This window comes from Ovis aries, chromosome 9 (assembly GCF_016772045.2).
Source record: "Ovis aries strain OAR_USU_Benz2616 breed Rambouillet chromosome 9, ARS-UI_Ramb_v3.0, whole genome shotgun sequence".
Taxonomy (NCBI): domain Eukaryota; kingdom Metazoa; phylum Chordata; class Mammalia; order Artiodactyla; family Bovidae; genus Ovis; species Ovis aries.
In genome coordinates, this window is record NC_056062.1 from 40,011,743 (window position 1) to 40,033,500 (window position 21,758).

A 21,758-nucleotide genomic window follows, 5' to 3' on the forward strand; every position below is an offset into this window, starting at 1 on the left:
CTCCACAGGACAGACCTCTAGAGTGTTCCTTGTGATAATCCCAGGGCCTAAAACAGTATGTGGCCCATGGAGGGTTTCTGCAGCTACAGCAAGACATGGAAAAGCTTCATGAATTGAGGAGTTGAAAGATGGAAAAAGTCTGATGAGAAAGGGAAGCGAGGGTGGAGCTGGGGAGAAGGTAGGTAGTAGGAAATGAGTCAGTTGACAGACACTACGGAGAGAACCAAGTCCATTCCACTTCCTATTTAACTAGGTGGCGGGTCAAATGGAATGAATGTGAAGGGGAAGGGAAATCAGGGATGAAAGTGTTACACTTTATTTTCTTTTCAAAATTGGAGAGAACTAGATGGAGGGGGAACAAAAACATGTTACGAAATTCACCAGTACAAAATAGGAATAATCAATTGCCTTATTTAAAACAGTAGTTCTTGCTTGAATGTATGCATATGCATGAGAAGCTGATTCTGTATACAAGTCAGAAGGGAAAATAAAATGCAAATAGTGTAATGTTAGTCGCTCAGTTTTGTCCCACTCTTTGCAGCCCCATGGACTGGAGCCTGCCAGACTCCTCTGTCCACTGAGCTCTCCAGGCAAGAATACTAGAGTGGGATGCCATTTCCTTCTTCCTGACCCAGGGATGGAACCTGTGTCTCCTGCATTAGTAGGCAGACTCTTTACCACTGAGCCATCAAGGAAGCCCCAAATGCAAATACCAGGTGGTAAAAAATCCAATGATACAGTGTCCTAAGTATCAAGGCTTCAGCATACCTGGGCTTTCCCATACCGAGCTCCTGGACTCTGAGGGTACTTGCGAACCAGTTCTTCAAATGCATTCACTGCTTCCTCAATTTTTCCCTGTTAGGAAGAGGCAGTTATATACATAGAATAAATTCAAATGCGTAATACAGTTATTTAATAGTCACCAAGTAAATTTTGTTAAAATTTTCCAGACTCCCTTCTGAGTTTATAGTTAACAATCTTCTGTCTTAAGATTTTAAATAATTAACTGCATGATGGAAAACATAAAACTAGAAATGAACATAAATAGACTTTATTTTTTAAAAGGCAGATACCTGACTAATGATGTACTATGAGTCTTTGTTAAAGAAATGGCATTTTCTCTCTGCATGTATAGTTCCTACATGCAATCTTTAAAAGATATTTAGGACTTAAGCTGGGGGAGGAATATTCCTGGCAGTTAGAATGTTTGCAATGAGAAGGGCAGTCTCAGTGGGGAATAAGCATATGAGATGAGAGGGCCACCTGGCCTCGGAAACTGTCACCCACTGAGCATCAGGGCTGACTATGCTCAGCTGGTGCTGTAAGTGCCTCACTGCCTTCAGGTCATATGATCCCTCCCAAAGCCCATGTGGGTCCTCAGAAGCCAGTTGGAGCACCTGTGATGGGTCTCTGACCACCACTATGCAAACAGACACGCAGGATGTGCCGAGGGTCTTGGCATGGGGGTGAGGAGTCCCACCCACCCCAGCCCCGACCTCAGTCCATCCACAGTGAGAAACACACGTCTCCTGATGTTCTACTGGAAGGCAGCACATCAGGATGTTGGAACCATGAGATGGAGACAGAGTTTCTGAGTTGAACTTGAGCAGACCCTTCAGCCATCTATCCATAAATCCATTCTTTCCTTGTATAAATGTGAGCTCACTGTGCTTTGTATGTCATCACCTTCACTGAGTTTTCATAACAACAAAGTTCATCCCATAAATGTGGTTGGGCTCAGCAAACCGTATAGTACTACTAGATTGTTACTGACACCTATTTCTCAATAACTTGGCTGAATAGAACCAGGCAACATCTATATTAAAGTCCCTTAAAATCATGGAAGAAAGCTTTTTTTAAAATTTCCTGTCACATGCCCATCAGTGATACTGAGGGTCTAGCTAGAATCTGGGCTCCACCACTTAGGAGACGTGGGACTTCTGGCAAATTACTTATGACTTTGCCTTAATATACCTCATCTGTGAAATGGGGACAATGAGCGTACTTGACTACCTTGGGGGTTGCTGTGAAGGCCAAATCCGACAACATCCATTAAGTACTTAGAGCTGCTGCAGAGACCATGAAAACTATTGAAAATTTGTTAGCTATTATTACTACTATTGTGGTATGGGGAGGATATGAGAGCCAGCACAGAATAAAATGTGTCCCAGGTAAGTCTCTTACCTGATGGACAGGTTAATGCAAAGACAATGAGGATTTGAAGGCTGAGATAAATCAAGCCAGTAACTTATTCTCTAAGTTAATTGTCAGAAACAATTGTATGGCTATTTAAAATATGCCACGCCTCTCACAATATTGACTTTTTAAAAGGCTTTATTTTTTAGAACAGTTTTAGGTTTGCAGCAAAATTGAGAGGAAAGCATAGAGATCTCCCACATACCCCCTACGCCTACTCATGCCCTGACTCCCCCATAATCTACATCCTGACTCAGCACAGTGGGACATTTGTTGCGATTGATGAGCCTTCAATGAAAATCACCCAAAGTCCATAACCTACATTTGGGTTCACAGTGCTGTACATTCTATGAGTCTGGACAAATGTATAATGACAGGTATCCAACGTTTTTACTGTCTCTATAGTTCTGCATTTTCAGAAAGTCATATAGTTTGAATCAAACAGTATGTAGCCTATTCAGATTAGCTTCTTTCACTTAGTAATATGTGTTTAAGCTTCCTCCTTATCTTTTCATCCCTGTCTTTTCAAGGATATCAAATCAGTCAATCCTAAAGGAAATCAGTCCTGAATATTCACTGGAAGGACTGATGCTCAAGCTGAAGGTCCAATACTTTGGCCACCTAATGCAAAGAGCTGAATCATTGGAAAAGACCCTGATGCTGGGAAAGATTGAAGGCAGGAGGAGAAGGGGATGACAGAGGATGAGGTGGTTGGATGGCATCACTGACTCAATGGACATGAGTTTGAGGAAGCTCTGGGAGATGGTAATGGAGAGCAAAGCCTGGCATGCTACAGTCCACGGGGTCGCAAAGAGTCAGACCCAACTGAGCAACTGAACAATTATCTTTCCATGGCTTGATAGGTATTTCTTTTTAGTGCTGAATCAGATTTCATTGTCTAGTTGTATCACAGTTTTCTATCTGATCACTTACCAAAGGACATCTCAGTTGCTTTCAAGTTTTGGCAATTATTGAAGGTTGCTATAAACATCTACGTGCAGGTTTTCAGGAGAACATAAATTTTCAACTCCTTTGGATAAATACCAAGGAATGAGATTTCTAGACTGTATGCCAAGAGTATGCTTAGTTTTGTATGAAACCATCAGACTGCCTTCCGAGGTGGCTGTACTATTTCACATTCCCACCAGCAATGAATGAGGGTTTCCAGGGCTCCACAGGGTCATCAGCATGTGGTGCTGTCAGTGATCCAGTGATAGTGGCCTTTCTAAAGGTGTACCAGTAGTGTCGTTTTAGATTGCATTCCATAACATATGAGGTGAAGCATCTTTTCACATGCTCATCTGCCATCTGAATGTCTTCTTGGGTGAATCGTCTTCGAAGGTCTTTGGCCCGTTTTAAAAATCGTGTTATTTTTTATCACTGAATTTTAAGAATGCTCTGTGTGTTTTGGATAACAACTTCTAAAACCACTACTTTATTTCTTCCATGAATGATTTTAAGGGATGAAGAATTCAAAATAAATATCTTTGTCTGAGTAACGGTCCTCTAACTACCTTGTATGAGTTTTCTGTTGCCACTGTAACAAATGGCTACAAACTCGGTGGCCTGAAACAACAGAAATTCACTCTTGCGCTGTCTGGAGAATGGACTGGAATCCAGATGGTGGGCAGGGCCATTCTTCATCCAGAGGCTGTAGGGGGGAATCTATTCCTGCCTCCTGACAGCATTTCTTTTCTTTTAAAATACGTGTTTATCTATTTAGCTGTGCATGTGGTTTCTTTGATCTTCATTGTGGCATGCGGGATTTTTAGCTGCAGCATGTGGAACCTGACCAGGGATTGAACTCAGGCCCCCTGCATTGGAAGTGTGGAGTCTTTAGCCGCTGGGCCAGCAGGGATAGCATTTCTTCACTGGTGGACAAATGACTCCCGCCTCCACTTTGTCTTCTCTCTGTCTTCTGTTCTGTCTATATCAGGTTTCCCTATGCCTCTCTCTTATATGGAAATATGGGAGTGAATTTAGGGTCCAACTAGATAACCCAGGATAGTCCCCTGTCTTAGACCCTTTAATCCTATCTGCAAAGACCCTTTCTCCAAACACAGTAACATTTACAGGTTCAAGGGATTAGGACATGGATATCTTTGGGTGGGGTGGGGGGATAATTTTCAGCCTATCACATGACCTACACAACTTAAATTGCAAATTTGGGAGCTATTTTTGTGAAAATCATGCTAAATGCACCATCTCCAGCTTTAAAGCATAGGACTAACAATATTCATAAAAAGTCTGCCTAAGTATTTTTCCAGCTAACACTCCCTTAGTTGGCTATCAAGGTTATATAAATAATGGAACACACTGGCTCTGTTCTAGGCATCTCTGGATCTCTTCACACAGATGCTCCTTACCTTTCCTAAGGGACCATCAGCCCTGCCCTCCCCTCAGCTCAGCAAAGGAAATGTGTTTGCTGTTAGTCTGAAAAAAATTTTCTTTCCCCAGGTTCTTACTGGAGAATAAACTCTTGATACCATTACACAATTCTTAATAAACTCAACTACAAGACAGAATGCTCATGAAGACTTGCCTAAAAATCACCTGTTGAATAACTTACATAAGCTTATATATGATCCTAGGACCAAGATCATTCACTGGAGAGACAGGTACTTGCCCCTGTCACCCCACCCCCAGCCTCTGTTTTGGCCTAAGGTCAGTGGGCTCCCTTGTAGGACATTAAGACATAGCCCATAGAGGTCAGTTAGGATCCATGGGTATACTATAAATTTACTAGTTTTTGTTTTGTAATTAATGAATATCTTGGAAGATACATGTTGAAGATATATAAAAATTGTTTCTCCCCAAATTCTATTCATTAAGTTTAGAATTCATCCCTGAGGGTGGATTCATTGAGATTTTCTATTTCTCTTAATTACTTCTCCATTGACTCACTGGCATCTTCTAAAAGAAAAGAGTTGATGAGGCCCTACTGTACAGCACAGGGAACTATGCTCAGTATTTTGCAATAACTTATAATGGAAAAGAATCTGAAAAAAATAGATATGCAAGTATTTACAACTGAAATGGGCTTCCCAATGGCACAGTGGTAAAGAATAAGCCTGCTAATGCAGGAGGCGAAGGAGACACAGATTTGATACCTGGGTTGGGAAGATCCCCTGGAGGAGGTAATGGCAACCCACCCCATTATTCTTGTCTGGAGAATCCCATAAACAGAGGAGCCTAGTGGGCTGCAGTCCACGGGGTCGCAGAGAGTGGGACATGCTGAGCACACATGTATAACTAAAACATTTTGCTGTATACACAAAGCCAAAGCTATTGTAAATCAACTATACTTCAATCAAAATGAATAAATTAAAAAACCAAAAAGCATCAGCGGGTGCAATGTTAGGGAGGAGGCTGAGCTACCCATCACTGGGTCCTTGATGCATATCCACAGCAGGACATTCTCTCTGGACTTGACACAGACCAGCTCTTCTGAGGACCACTATTCATCTGACGGTGTGATCCATGCTGCATTACTCAGCCCACAGTTGACATCATTCCTAGCCCCATTTAGAGCCTGCAGTGTGAACTTTTCACGTGTTGGACTTTTGGCCTTATTAAGCTTTCCCTTCTTTCCATTTTTATGATTCCAACAAATGAATGAACATTTCAGTCTACCATTTCGAATCCTTTTTCTGGGGCATAAGGAGGAGTTTTAAACAATACATGTTATTTTTAAAAATCAATGATTGAAATATGATTTGTGCACTTTTGGAGGAAATAGAAAGTGACCTCACACGTTCATGGCACATAGTATCTGAAACAAGGGTGTGACCTGAGACGGGGCCTCCTCCGAGCAGAGTATGCCTCAGGGCCACAGTGATCCCAGGGGAGTCTGTTGCATTATTTGAAAACACCGGCTATAAAAACAACCCTGCTGCTGCTGCTAAGTTGCTTCAGTCATGTCCGACTCTGTGCGACCCCATAGACGGCAGCCCACCAGGCTCCCCCGTCCCTGGGATTCTCAAGGCAAGGACACTGGAGTGGGTTGCCATTGCCTTCTCCAATGCATGAAAGTGAAAAGTGAAAGTGAAGTCGCTCAGTCATGTCCGACTCTTTGTGACCCCATGGACTGCAGCCTACCAGGCTCCTCTATCCATGGGATTTTCCAGGCAAGAGTACTGGAGTGGTAATTCCACTGATGATTCAGTTCATAGCACGGCTCCCTATTGTTTCAGAAGCAAGAATTGCCTCTGTAGCCACTTCTTCCTCTTTTATTTACCCTGTTACAGATCCATGGTGCTTCTTGAGGCTAGCATCATAATTTCTGCAAATAAGCAAGGGCCAGAGGAGAACACCCATGAATTGTTCCAGCACTTTTATGTTTCACTGACTTACCTGCCCCTTGATAACTGAGTCCTTCTCTACCATTTATTATCATTACATAAAAACCCTTCTCTAAAGCTGTTCATTTATTCTTTATCCCTAAAATCACCTGTGAAATAGGTAGCCCCCCCTCATTTTTCACTAAGGACATACAGCACAGAGAAAGTGGAGAATGCCAAACAGGATGATAGGAAAAGGAGATTCCTGCCTCATTCCTAGTAAGAAATGCAAAATTTCAACAAAGAATAGCTGGCCTCATTTTACAAAGTTAAATGAGACAGACACAGAAATCATCCAGTGTTAATTTAGTGAACAAAGACTTGGGCTGTAATATTCTCTGGAATTACTGCATTTGTATCGGCTGCTGATGAGGGTGAGCCAGGCTTTGGTTTGAGAACCTTGCCATTTGCTGTTGCTGCTACTGCTGCTAAGTCGCTTCAGTCGTGTCCGACTCTGTGTGACCCCAGAGACAACAGCCCACCAGGCTCCCCCGTCCCTGGGATTCTCCAGGCAAGAACACTGGAGTGGGTTGCCATTTCCTTCTCCATTTGCTAGTTACAGACATCTTCATGCTTGTTTGGGACTTTTCCAAAAGATGTGTGGGAAGCACATTTTGGTTCCACTTCAATGCCTAACTTGGATGTTTTTATTGTTGTTTTTTAACTATGACAATCCCCTATTACTTTTTTTTTTTTTTGCAGTCAATGTATCAACGTCTACTGATTAAAAACCACATTATAGGAAAACCAATGGTATTACACAAGGTATAAATTCAAGCACAGAACCAAGACAGAAATTTTCACAAGAGACAAGTAGAGGCAAATCTTGGAGATCTTGTGGGTTTGGTTCCAGATTACCGCAATAAAGCAAATACTGCAATAAAGCCAAGTCTCCACGAATATCTAACCTTTAAATGAATATCTTACATTTAAAGGTTATGTTTATACCACACCAGGCTTCCCTAGTGATTCAGATGGTAAAGAATCTGCCTGCAATACGGGAGACCTGGGTTCAGTTCCTGGGTTGGGAAAATCTCCTGGAGAAGGGAATGGCTACCTACTTCAGTATTGTGGCCTGGAGAATTCCATGGACAGAGAGGCCTGGCAGGCTATGGTCCATGGGGGTCACAAAGAGCTGGACATGACTGAGCGACTTGTACTTTACATCATACCGTGGTCTATTAATTATGCAATAGCATTAATATCTAAAAAACAATGCACACACCTTAATTAAAAAGACTTTATTGCTAAAAAATGTTGATCATCATCTGAGCCTTCAGTGAGTCATAATCTTTTGGTTGGTGGAGAGTTTGCAATTATTCTGAGAATTACCAAAATGTGACAGAGAGACATGAAGTGAGCAAATGAGGTTGGAAAAATGGCACTGATAGGCCTGTTTGACACAGGCCTGCCAAAAACCTTTAATTTGAAAAAAAGAATGCAATATCCATGAAGAACAATAAAGTGAAGCACAATAAAACGAGATATGCCTATAGATGATTAAGTGAAGATGTCATTAAATACATTATAATAAATATTGGGCATGGTGATTAGATGAATAGGACTGAGTTGGGAGAACAGATAACTTCAATCTTGTGTTAATTCCCTGTTTTCAAAACCTGTAATATCCAAGAACAAATGCAAATAAGGCTTTGAATTAACTGATGACAAAGCAAAACATAAAATAGTCACCCTGGGAATTAGAGCTATGTGAGTTTAACCCAGAGTGAGAAGAATTTTAAATCAAAAATCATTTCACCTAATAGTAACTATCCTAAGTACTAGACTAACTTATTTTTTCTTTTTTGCATCAAGGTGCTTTAAAATGAAAACCCTTACTTATATGCTGCTTGGCAGTACTGATGCTTTTAAAAAAATCTCTTATCTCATTGTTCATTGTATAGTCACTAAGTTGTGTCTAATTTTTTTGTAACCCCTGTGGACTGCAGCACACCAGGCTTCACTGTCCATCGCCATCTCCCAAGAGCTTCCTCAAGATCATGTCCATTGAGTCAGTGGTGCCACCCAACCATCTTATCTACTGTCACCCCTTTCTCCTCCTGCCCTCAGTCTTTCTCAGCTTTGGGATCTTTCCTAATGTTCTTCCCATCAGGTGGCCAAAGTATTGGAGCTAAAGCTTCAGTCCTTCCAATGAATAGTCATGGTTAATTTCCTTTAGGATTGACTGGTTTGATCTCCTTGCAGTCCAAGGGACTCTCAAGAGTCTTCTCCAGCACCACAATTCAAAAGCATCAATTCTTTGGCCCTCAGCCTTCTTATGGTCCAATTCTCACATCTATACAAGACTACTGGAAAAACCACAGGTTTGACTAAATGGACTTTTGTCAGCAAAGTGATGTCTCTGCATTGTAATATGCTGTCTAGGTTTGTCATAGCTTTTCTTCCAAGGAGCAAGTGTCTTTTAATTGTGTGGCTATAGGCACCATCCACAATGATTTTGGAGCCCAAGAAAATAAAATATCACTGCTTCCACTTTTTCCTCATCTATTTGCTTATCTCATTGGATCTTTGAAAAAATCAAGGAGGAAGTAAATATATATTATTCTCATTTTTTAACACAAGGAAACGGAGACTCAGAATGACTGACTAATTTCCCCAAAGTCACACAACTAGATGGTGATGGAAGGGGCTGACTCCCCAACTGGCTGGCCTGAAGATGAAGTTCTGTTTCTATCTGGCCATTACAGCTGCAGTTTTTCTTTTCATTTGATTCACTCCACGTGGAACGCTGATGTGCCTAAGGAAAAATCCACTCTATTTAAAGGTTGTTTCCCTTACAGTGTTTTTAAAAAACAAACCAAGGGTAATGCCTGTGTTTATTTAACAATGAAACCATCACACGTTTCTATGAAAAACAGACCATCAACCTACCCTTTTACGGAGTTTTTCTGCAGCATCAAGCTCAGCTTTAATAGTCTTATCAAATTTATTTAATAGTTTAGGCTTCTTTTTCTTTGCTGAAAGAAAAAAGAGGTTTATAATTTTTATTTTATGTCTAGAAATAGTTACAGCGAATAGTGATTTATAAAAGTAGTAAGAAATCCAGCATTGGTCACAAGCCAATTGGAACTGGAGGAGCAGTTCCTAATTCAATTTCCTACAAGGCTCTCCCCACCCCCGGGTTGACCCAGCCAGTAAATGCCAAGCACAGGGACACAGCCTGGGCCCTTTACCCATGTGCTCTAAGGTATTCTTGGGATTCTGGATGAATACTGATATCCCGAAACTCTCAGGAGAGTGACCTAATTTCTGGAATGAAATGGTAGGTACGATTTCTGAACTCTTTTAATCAACTCCTTGGGTAAGCCCCAAAGACCACTTACAAGCATCTTTGAACACCTATAATGTTTCCGATCAGGTAGAAGGAAACTACTCTCAAAAGGACTCAAGTGAGCAGGTTTTCTTAGTTGAGGACTCAAGATCCTTCTGTTGCATCCAGGACCTAAATTCCACCATATTCCATACTTTAGCCAGAAGGGACCACCCCACGAATAAGCTTTGTGTCATTTCTGAGGCTAATTTCTCCAAGTAAAATGACTTATTCCTTTTCATTTGAAAAGGAAGGGGACAGTGGGACAAATTGGGAGAACGGCATTGACATACAGACACTACCGTGTAAAACAGACAGCTAGTGGGAAGAGGCTAGAAAGTTCAGGGAGCTTAGCTTGGTGCTCTGTGATGGCCTAGAGGGGTGGGATGGGGTGACGAAGGGAGGCTGTACAGGGACAGGATATATTTATATATGTATAGCTGGTTCACTTTGTTGCACGGTAGAAACTAACATAACACTGTAAAGCAATTATATGCAAATAATAAAATTTTAAAAAAAGAAAAAGAAAAACATACCCCTCCTTTAATAATCAGCTCAAAACCACATTCATTCCACATATCACCCATGCAAGCACTCTGTTCTTTTTTCTCTCTCTCTTTCTATTACATGACTGAAGTCCTCGGTACAATGCATACATCATTTTTTGTGGTTCTTCTCCATATTATATGGGACTTTTATTATAATAACGAGCATACTTATCTTGGTCTCTTTCGAAACCATGAAACTGTAGCTTGCCAGGTTGCTCTGCCCAAGGGATTTTCCAGGCAAGAATACTGGAGTGGGCTGCTATTTCCTCCTCCAGGGGGTCTTCCCAACCCAGGGATCAAACCCACATCTCTCCCATTGGCAGGTGGATTCTTTACCATTGTGCCACCTGGGAAGCTATTTAGTTCAGTTCAGTTGCTCAGTCGTATCTTACTCTTTGCGACCCCATGAATTGCAGCACGCCAGGCCTCCCTGTCCATCACCAACTCCCGGAGTTCACTCAAACTCATGTCCATTGAGTCAGTGATGCCATCCAGCTATCTCATCCTCTGTCATCCCCTTCTCCTCCTGCCCCAAATCCCTCCCAGCCTCAGGGTCTTTTCCAAAGAGTCAACTCTTCGCATGAGGTGGCCAAAGTACTGGAGCTTCAATTTTAGCATCAGTCCTTCCAATGAACATCCAGGACTGATCTCCTTTAGAATGGACTGGTTGGATCTCCTTGCAGTCCAAGGAACTCTCAAGAGTCTTCTCCAACACCACAGTTGAAAAGCATCAATTCTTTGGCGCTCAGCTGTCTTCACAGTCCAACACTCACATCCATACATGACCACTGGAAAAACCATAGCCTTGACTAGACGGACATTTGTTGGCAAAGTAATGTCTCTGCTTTTCAATATGCTATCTAGGTTGGTCATAATTTTTCTTCCAAGGAGTAAGCGTCTTTTAATTTCATAGCTGCAGTCACCATCTGCAGTGATTTTGGAGCCCCCAAAAATAAAGTCTGACACTGTTTCCCCATCTATTTCCCACGAAGTGATGGGACCAGATGTCATGATCTTAGTTTCCTGAATGTGAGCTCTAAGCCAACTTTTTCACTCTCTTCTTTCACTTTCATCAGGAGGCTTTTTAGTTCCTCTTCACTTTCTGATACAAGGGTGGTGTCATCTGCATATCTGAGGTTATTGATATTTCTCCTGGTGATCTTGATTCCAGCTTGTGCTTCTTCCAGCTCAGCGTTTCTCATGATGTACTCTGCATAGAAGTTAAATAAGCAGGGTGACAATATACAGCCTTGACGCACTCCTTTTCCTATTCGGAACCAATCTGTTGTTCCATGTCCAGTTCTAACTGTTCCTTCCTGACCTGCATATAGGTTTCTCAAGAGGCAGGTCAGGTGGTCTGTATTCCCATCTCTTTCAGAATTTCCACAGTTTATTGTGATCCACACAGTCAAAGGCTTTGGCATCGTCAATAAAGCAGAAATAGATGTTTTCTGGAACTCTCTTGCTTTTTCCATGATCCAGCAGATGTTGGCAATTTGATCTCTGGTTCCTCTGACTTTTCTAAAACAAGCTGAACATCTGGAAGCTATTACTCACTCATAAATATTGACTTGGGAATATGGGCCGTATTTCCAAGCACCCCACTCTCCAGGTTAACCATCAAATCGTCCCAGTGGCCATAGCCACTGAGAATGCTTCCAGATCATTTTCTGCCCAGTCCCACCCTGTGAGTAAGTTACCCTGTAATAAATGGATCCATTGATTACACGGAGACTCCTGCATCATTTTTTGGTCTCGAAATGCCTTCTCAGTTCAGTGGGCACTTTCTGTTCCATCTGTCCTCCAACATCTCCCCTCTCTCATCTATGCGTCCCAGTCGAATGGTTTCCAAAAGGAGGGAAGTTTCCTAAAAACCTTAGCCTCCTGCCTCTCCCCACAGGGAAAGTGCTGCGACTTACCTGATTACTGAGCTTGCAGGAAGCGACAAGCTTGTGTGGCTCAGCCCCACCCCTTCCCTTCCTCTAGCACATATACCTCTATTGCACTGGGCTGGTAGCCCATGCTCCAGGGAGGGGACACACACGGCAGAACTGGGCTGCGGCGTGACGCCTGGAGCGAGTGGGTATATCCAGTTCTGGGGTTCAAGATTACGACACCTGTTTTTCCTGCTCATTTAAGTCCATTCTTCAATTTGGCGTTCATCAGTAATAAGGCTGACACTTTGATCACTGATTCCTTTCATTCCTTATGACACATATTTTAAGTTTCTATTGGAGTATAGCTGATTTACAATGTTGTATTAGTTTCAGGTGTACCTCAAAGTGCCTCAGTTATACGTATACATATATCCACTATTTTTAAGATTCTTTTCCCATACAAGCCATTGCAGAGTACTGAGTAGAGTTCCCTGTGCTACACAGTAGGCCCTTATGAGTTATCTATTTTATCTGTAAATAACTAATAAGACATAATTGACACAGTGTGCACATGTCAATCCCAGTATTCCAGCTTATCCCTCCCCCTTTTCCTCTCAATAACCATAAGTCTGTTTCCTACATCTGTGACTCTGCTTCTATTTTGTAAGTTCACTTGTACCTTTTTTTTTTAAGATTCCACATATAAGCAATATCAGATATTTGTATTTCTGAGTCTGTCTGACTTGCTTGACTTAGTATGATAATCTCTAAGTCTATCTATGATGTTTCAAATAGCATTGTTTTTTCATGACTGTAATATTCCATTATATATAACTCCTAGGCATATACCCAAATAAAACCAGAGTTCCAAAAGATACATGCACCCTGATGTTCATTGCAGCACAATTTACAATAGTCAAAATATGGAAGCAACCCTAATGTCTATCAACAGAGGAATGGATAAGGAAGAGTTGGCACATGTATCATGCCTTCTATATTTTTTAAAGTTGCTGTCCTTTTTAATTTGTTTATTCTGCCTTTCTCTTTTCCTCTCCCCAAACCCTGAGGTCCCCTGTTGTTGAAAAATATGTCTAAGGCAGAGACTGTAAAATAGAGGCCAATGGGAACTTTCAGCGGCATATCATGCTATGTGAGCATTCGTGTTGAGGACATGGGAAATGAGCTGACACTTGACTGAGATGGGGATTTATACGTGTTGGGAGTTACTGTCATATCACCCACCAGTGATCTATGCCTCTCAATTGCTCACTTTGGTTTTGTAGAAGTGTTGGTCAGCAGAATGACAGCAGGACCAGGAAAGCCTGGTGTGCAGAGGGTTTAACTGCAGGCATCAGCACTTTTTCCAAGTACATCACCCATGTTGTACAGTTAAAGTTAACATGAAGCTTACTCATTATGGGGGGATAAAACTATTGGCAGCTTAGGACAGCCAAAATAGTTAACAGTAAAATATGCATACTACTACTACTAAGTTGCTTCAGTCATGTCCGACTCTGTGAGACCCCATAGACAGCAGCCCACTAGGCTCCCTCATCCCTGGGATTCTCCAGGCAAGAACACTGGAGTGGGTTGCCATTTCCTTTTCCAGTTTTCCTTTTAAAAAAATATGCATACATGCTACCATATATAAAACAGATGGCCAATGGAAATTTGCTGTGTGACTCAGGGAACTCAAACTGGGGCTCTGTAACAACCTACAGGAGTAGAAAAGGGTGGGAGGTGGGAGGGAGGTTCAAGAGGGAAAGGACATATGTACACCTATGTCTAATTCATGTTGATGTATGCCAGAAATCAAACCAATATTATAAAGCAATTTTCCTTCAATTAAAAATAAATAAATTTAAAAATTAATTTAAAATGTTTGTTAAATAGCCATACTATACTCAGTGTCAAAATATTTCAATATATCACAAAAAAATAGAACGTTAAAAATCTCAAAGCATTTGTTACCAAGAGAAATCACTTTGATCCATCTTTTCCTATATCTTCCTCTTGAGTAGCTGCTAATATTGCTCCTTCCTCTGAAATTTGAGTTTATTTCTGTCATGAATATGTTTAAGCATATAAAAACCTAAGGCAATCTTCCCAGTTGTGAAACAAAACAAAACAAAACAACCACAGACAGATCTGTTCCTTCTTGTTCTGGGAAGCACGTTGGTCTCACTACAGAAACAGCAGTGGATTCTCAGGGTTTGTGATGGGACAGGGCAGACTCTCCCAGGCCTTTTGAGTCTTGGTGTTCTTGTTGACAAATAAGTGACTTGGGCTGGGTCTCTTTGACCAAATCTTGCACTTCTAATTTCCAGTTGATTTAAACCATGTCAATTATCTTTCAAAGCAGACCTACAAGTATTAAGCCGGGTTGTTCATTTTGCTAAATTTGGATTTTTAAACGGTTTGTGACTTCCCTGGCAGCTCAGATGGTAAAGAGTCTGTCTGCATTGCAGGAGACCTGGGTTCGATCCCTAGGTTGGGAAGATCCCCTGAAGAAGGAAATGGCAACCCACTCCAGTACCATTGCCTGGAGAATCCCATGGATAGTGGAGCATGGTGGGCTCCAGTCCAGGGGGTCGCAAAGAGTTGGATATGACTGAGTGACTAAGCACAGCACAAAATGGTTTAGGAAGCAGCTGTCTATAAAGTTTTATTAAACTTCGTACTTTTTCATGGGGTAAGGGGCAGGGGAGGTCACTGCCATTACAAGTCTTCTATCCTTTTCTAAAACCATAAAGAAGGAGAAAAAAAAAATGACCAGTTGCATTTCAAATCCTGACTTTCCTTACTGTGGTTGAAACATTAAGAGCAAATGAAATGAAAAAGAAGAAACATTAAAAATATAATTAAAGGCACAAAAAAAGACTAACAGTACACATGTAGATTATATTAAAATTAAATACTGACTCCCTTTCCATTCCACTTGGTCTATGGAAGAAGGTGTTTTCCTACTATGGTATGTGAGGAGACCACAGTCTTACTGGGGAGAAAGCTGTAAACAGATAATGAACACTTAGAGGAATGAGGATATTTATAAGGATGAACTAGGAATGGTGCTAAGTTTTTTGTGAGCCAGCAAAGAAAGCTTTCTGGGGAAATGGAGAATTAAAGTACATATGCAAGTAGATGTAGCATTCTGGGCAGAGGAAAGAGTATTTACTTTGTAAACACAAGTTTGGGAAGTTGTATTTTCACCATTAGTTATTCTTCTTATAAGTCAAAGGCCAAAAATCTCCTCCTTGCATGCTAGGGTTTCATGCAATATTCATGTTGTTGTTCAGTAGCTAAGTTATGTCTGACTCTTTGAACAAAACGTGGTCCACTGGAGAAGGGAATGGCAAACCACTTCAGTATTTCTTGCCTTGAGAATCCCATGAACAGTATGAAAAAGCAAAAAGATATCACATAGAAAGATGAACCCTTGGATCGGTAGGTGCCCAATATTCTACTGGGGTAGAGTAGAGAAACAGCAACATACATGAATGTTCTTATAATGGGAATCTGGGCTTTTCCAGAATTTCCTGACAGTAGAGATCATCCTCAGGGATTTCCAGACATGGACCTGCCTTCCCCCCAAATCCAGAAATGTAGCCTTAGTGACACAGAGCCTGCTTTCAGAGCAAGAAGAGCCCTGAAATGCATGTTTGGGGTGTTTCAGTTTTGTAGAGAGAAAATTCCACCCCAACTCTAAAGAGGTGCACAGCTAGAACGAGCCTTTGGAAACCATGTGAGACAAAACGCAGACAGCTGTAGCCCCATTCCACCCAGATGGGGGATGTGGGTTGGTTCCCACGCTGATGGCCAAAGTGTCTGCTCAGTCGAGAGCTGCCATCTGCTTTTGATATAGTATTGTCCTGCCAATTAAGGCCCTTGATTTAATGTCACTCTGAAAAAGAGAGAGGGTACGATCTTCTCCCACCAACTCAAGACCCATCTGAAATGCTGCATTTGGTCAAGAAAAATACATCCATCCTGAAATAACTCTATAATCGTTGTTTCCTAGAACCTTTACTGCCTTTCACAAATTGATTCCTGGTGGTGGTTTAGTTGCTAAGTCTTGTCCAACTCCAAGGACTGTAGCCCTCAAGGCTCCTCTGTCCATGGGATTCTCTAGGCAAGAATACTGGAGTGAATTGCCATTCCCTTCTCCAGGGGATCTTCCTGACCCAGGGAAACTTGAGTCTCCTGCGCTGGCAGGCAGATTCTTTACCACTGAGCCAGCAGGGAAGCCACACATTGACTCCTAGTCACTCTGTTTTCACCTCCTCTTACTCTACCTGTAAAGCAGTTTATATTCCTTTTACACAGACTATCAAATTTCACATAAATTTTTGACACCTCCAAGATTTTTCTCATGGTTTTTTGATGATCTGAGCTGGAAAACCCTTCCCTCTACTCCCAAAGAATACTCTGCTTCAACTTTGGGGACCCAGTTTAAATGCTATTTCCTCTATCAAGTCATCTAAAAAATATATTCATAAAACACACACACACACACACCCTTTCTCTTCTGTGCTCATATAACACTTTACTTCTGTAAATAGTAAAGTTTCAGGCTGTGTTTAAGTTGGCCATATGGTTATGTATAATGTACACTCACTTCCCCACACCACCCCCACCCAGCTGGATTGTTTATTTTTGTAAAGAAAGGACTGTGTCTTCCTCATAATTTATTTCCAGCACAGCACATGGCCAGTCCCACAAAAAGTCTTCAACAAACATTTCTGAACATATATAAATACACACACGTATGAATAAATCAAGATAGTCCATGAAATCTTGCCATTTGTGACAATATAGATGGACCTAGAGGATACAACACTAAGTGAAATAAATAAGTCAGACACAGAAGGACAAATACTGTGTGATTTCACTTATAGGTGGAATCTAAAAAACGAAACAAATGAACAAACAAAATCAGAAACAGATTGATAGATACAGAGAACAAACTGGTGGTTGACAGAGGGGCAGAGGTTGGGAAGATGGGTGAAAAAGGGAGAGAAGAGTAAGCGGCCAAACTTCCATCTCTGAAATAAATTAGTAACAGGGATGGCATGTCACATAGGGAATACCATCAACAGTATTATAACAACTTGGTATGGCATGTCACATAGGGAATACAATCAATAATGCTGTAACAACTTGCTATGATGACAGGTGGTAACTAGACTTGGTGATCATTTCATCATGTATTAAAAATACCAACTCACTATGGTGCACACCTGAATGCAATTTATACGTTAACTATATAGCTCAATAAAAAGGGATATTCCAGAAGTGGAGAGGATAATGTCAATTTGTAACTTGGGCATATTGGCTGTTTCCTGAATTGCAGGTGTATTCTTTACCATTGAGCCACTGGGGAAGCCTCATATGGGCTATTTAAAAGCCAATCAGAAAATTCCAAGCACCCAAGATGGAGACTGGGCTTCCCTGGTGGCTCAGTGGTAAAGAATCTGCCTGCAGTGCAGAGCTGCAGGAGATGCAGGTTTGATCCCTGGTTTGGGAAGATGCCCTGGAGGAGGGCATGGCAACCCACTCCAGTATTCTTGCCTGAAGAATCCCATGGACAGAGGAGTATGGTGGGCTACAGCCCATAGGGTCACAAAGATTCGGACACAACTGAAGCAACTTAGAACACACAAGATGGAGAATAAATTAAGAATAAAAGTACCTGGCTTTATAAAGAGTTCAGAAAGTGTCAAAAAACAAGTAAAGAGGGGATGCAGAAGGAAGGTACGAGACAGACACAATGTATGTGCAAGACAAACCCCACTGCAGATTTTATAGATAATACCAATATTTACTTATTTTATTTTAGTTTTTCTGTATATTTAGAATTTAGAACATAATGGCAGAATACTAGACATAACTAACTAGTAAGCTCTTGGACTGAAAAGTTCAGCCGATTTTAGTAGAACATACAAACTTCACTAAGCAGCTTGCTTTTATGTTCTGAGTCACTGCTTAATGCCTTGTCAAATTACTTGCTGATAATGGTAGCTGAGATTCACGAATCACTTACTCTGCTAGACATGGGCAACTAACCCAGGCTATACAAACTGTCAACAGTAGGAGCCAAGACTGGAGTCTGGGGTTGTCTTGATTGCACTGTCTGTGCTTTTGACTCTTTTGTTGTCAACCTGGCACCTAACCCCAAAGTTAAGAAAACCAGGGTGTTCAGCATGTTTGGAGAGTGATGACAGAGTGGAATCAAGTATTAGTGTAAGTTATTATGTTGTGTAAGGAAGTAGCTGAATTTTGTACTATTTGTCTCAGAGGATAAAGGCAGTGAAATAATCACAGTGATTTTCCTTCATCTTGTGTCTCAAAGACTGAGCATGTTCACATTACTCAGAAAACACCTGGCCAAGCAGGAAGGTCACGGCAGATGGAGTCTGGAGGCCAGGGTGTGAGCCTCAGTTCTGCCTTTTTTAGACAACTTGCTTGGTCTCAATTCCATGAAATGGGAATAACGTCTGACTCCCCTACCTACCAACCATAAAGGAACATAAAACATCATAAATGTTCCTCATGGCTCCCATCTACAATACCTTTTTTCATTTCCTTTAAAATACTGCTCTTTAATTAAATGGGAGATTTGGAGGACCTACCTTATTAGAAAAATGTTTGAGGAATTAATTTTTTTAAGATAAAGATTTGCTCTACAGTCACACATTTCCTTGTCAGAGATTTTGGGCAAGTAATAATTTTGCCTGAAAAAATTAAGTGTGTATTTCCTGGGTCAACAAAGGACAAGTAATTACAGCTCAACTATACTTTCTTCGGCTTCCCAGGTGGCCCGGTGGTAAAGAATCCACCTGCCAATGCAGGAGATGCAGCTTTAATCCTTGAGTCAGGAAGACTCCCTGGGGGAGGAAATGGCAACCCACTCCAGTATTTGCCCGGGAAAATCAATGGACAGAGGTGCCTGGCGGGCTACAGTCCACAAAGAGTTGGACATGACTCAGCGACTAAACAGCAACAACAAATACTTGCCTTGCTTCCTAAAGCCTACTAAGTGTTTTCAAGTAGGACTATGTACAATATATAGGTATCCAAAGGTGGAATTGAATGAAAAATAATCTAAAATGCAAAATGATTTAAGGGAAGGAGAAGTAAACCCGAAGTAAGACACTGAAGAAAAATGTGTTCTTTCTCTGAGATGCAGCTCGAAGCTGAAATAATCATGTAATGCTTTACTGCAGTATTATTCATGTTAATTAGTTAAACCAAGACAGACTCCACAAAACATTTTAATCTTCTTATAATTGGGAGTTAATTTTGCTTTTCTCTCAAAAATCAATGATGGATTTCCATATAAAAAGAGAAATCTCTACTCTAAATTTGTCTGGCAGTGAGGAAATCTATAAATTAAGGCACGTGACACAAAAGAAGACAATAGAGCAAAGCACTGAAGAACTCAAGAGTCCAGCAAAGCATTCAAGAATTCAAAAATCCAGGAATTTTGATGAAATTCCTCCTGCTGGGTACAAGGAAAGCAAGCCCATATCTACCAGTGTCCTTCCCAGACACCTGCAGGGGATGAAGGTGGGACCTTCAGTTCTTTTCTCTTTCACTTAAAAATGGGAATTGTGCAAGGTATTCTATTGCTAGGCTTCACACTGGGGTCTGAAATAGTCTGCTTTCATATCAAGAGGGGGTCATGTTACTTACTGTTGAGAAACTCAATCAGCAGACAGCCGGGGAAGTGTTTCTGAAGGGAGTCTTTGTATCATCGCCGTGAAAAAGGAAAATTACTGTTTGATCCAAAAAGAGCCTCATCTGAGCACACTTCCTCTAATGTGCTGTATCTACCTTGTAGGTGCATAGAACAGATGCACCTACAAGATGTAAGAAGATGTAAATCTTGGCAGCTCAGGGCAGAGGGGCTTACCTGCTAGCCTAGAGGAAGGTGGACGCTTCCTCTGCCTCCTATGCGCTGTGCTTAGTCGTTCAGTCATGCCCCGACTCTTTGCTATTCCATGGACTATAGCCCACCAGGCTCCTCTATCCATGGGATTTCCCAGGCAAGAATACTGGAGTGAGTTGCCATGCCCTCCTCCAGAGGATCTTCCCAATCCAGGGATCACACCCAGGTCTCTTGGATTGCAGGCAGATCCTTTACTGTCTGAACCACCAGGGAAGCCCAAAATTAAGAAATAATGGGCTTTTGTTCTAAGAACTAAATATCAACTACATGCCAGCAGGAGTTCAATATTCAAAGCTCAAACCAAACAGTTAACATAAATGTTTTTCAGCTGACAGACACTAATACAACACATAAACATATAAAGGGCAGTTGTTTTCAGTCTGCCTCTTGTATTGAAATAATGTGGGATTCAGCTGGGAGCAGTCAATGGCTCCAGAAAGTATTCTGGCTTATTAAATAGAGTCTGTTGTCTCCCCATAGGGTTATTTTAATAAGTTATACATCCCTCCCCTTCTAGAGTAATCATCCTTTAACAGATGTGACCCCATATGTTAAATTAGAGATTTCAGAGATGCTAAATGATGTGTGTTCTATACTTAACAGAGATTCCTTCAGTGTCAAGGTGGTCCATGGGCTTACCAACAGCTGCTTCAGACATTAAGATGGGAGAGGAGCTTGTGGAAAATGGATACATGTATAGTATGGCTGAGTACCTTTGTGTCCACCTGAAATGATCACAATGTTGTTAATCGGCTATACTACAGTAAAATATAATATAAAAAGTTAGGACTTTCTTGGTGGTATAGTGGATAAAAATCTGCCTACGAATGCATGGGCATGGGTTTGATCCCTGGTCTAGGAAGATTTCACATGCCATGGAGTAACTAGGCCTGTGAGCCATAGCTGCTAAGCCTGTGCTCCAGAGCCCCTGTTCTGCAACAAGAGAAGCCACCACAATGAGAAGCCTGTGCACCACAAAGAAAAGCAGCCCCTGCTCAGAGCAACTAGGAAAAGCCCATGTGCCGCAAAAATAAATAAATAAATAAATAATAAGATAAAAAGTTAGAAAAAACTGACAGAGCTCTAAAAAGAACAGAAAAGTCTCCAAATCCATCAGAGATCTTGAAACTGCTCATTCAACAATTGACTGAAAAAATAGAGAGAACATCAGCAAGAATAAAGAAGATCTGAATAGCAGTATAAACCAAGTTGACCTATCTGATATTTCTAGAACACTTTCCCCAACAACAGCAAAATACACATCTTTACAAGTGCACACAGAATATTTTCCAAGTTTCTACCTTAGACTAAAAAATAGAGTAAATTAAACCTAAAGCACAAAAAGAAAGGAAACAATAAAATTAGAGCAAATATCAACAGCTCAGAAGGCAAAAAATAAAAATAATAAGATCGATAAAATCACTGCAGATGGTGACTGCAGCCATGAAATTAAAAGACGCTTACTCCTTGGAAGGAAAGTTATGACCAACCTAGATAGTATATTCAAAAGCAGAGACA

At 41.2% G+C, this 21,758-nt stretch overlaps 1 protein-coding gene across 12 annotated transcripts in view; it reads right to left on the reverse strand.

Annotated features, from left to right (window-relative positions):
* The window catches only part of ASPH (aspartate beta-hydroxylase), a 187,563-nt gene that overhangs the window by 51,645 nt on the left and 114,160 nt on the right, over positions 1 to 21,758 (reverse strand). For all 12 annotated transcript variants that reach the window (XM_060393701.1, XM_042254243.1, XM_042254241.1 and 9 more), the window contains 2 exons: positions 9,429 to 9,514; positions 769 to 855 (listed from right to left, as the gene is read on the reverse strand). In XM_060393701.1, the coding sequence (XP_060249684.1) occupies positions 769 to 855; positions 9,429 to 9,514 (173 nt within the window). The remainder of the gene's footprint in view (positions 1 to 768; positions 856 to 9,428; positions 9,515 to 21,758) is intronic.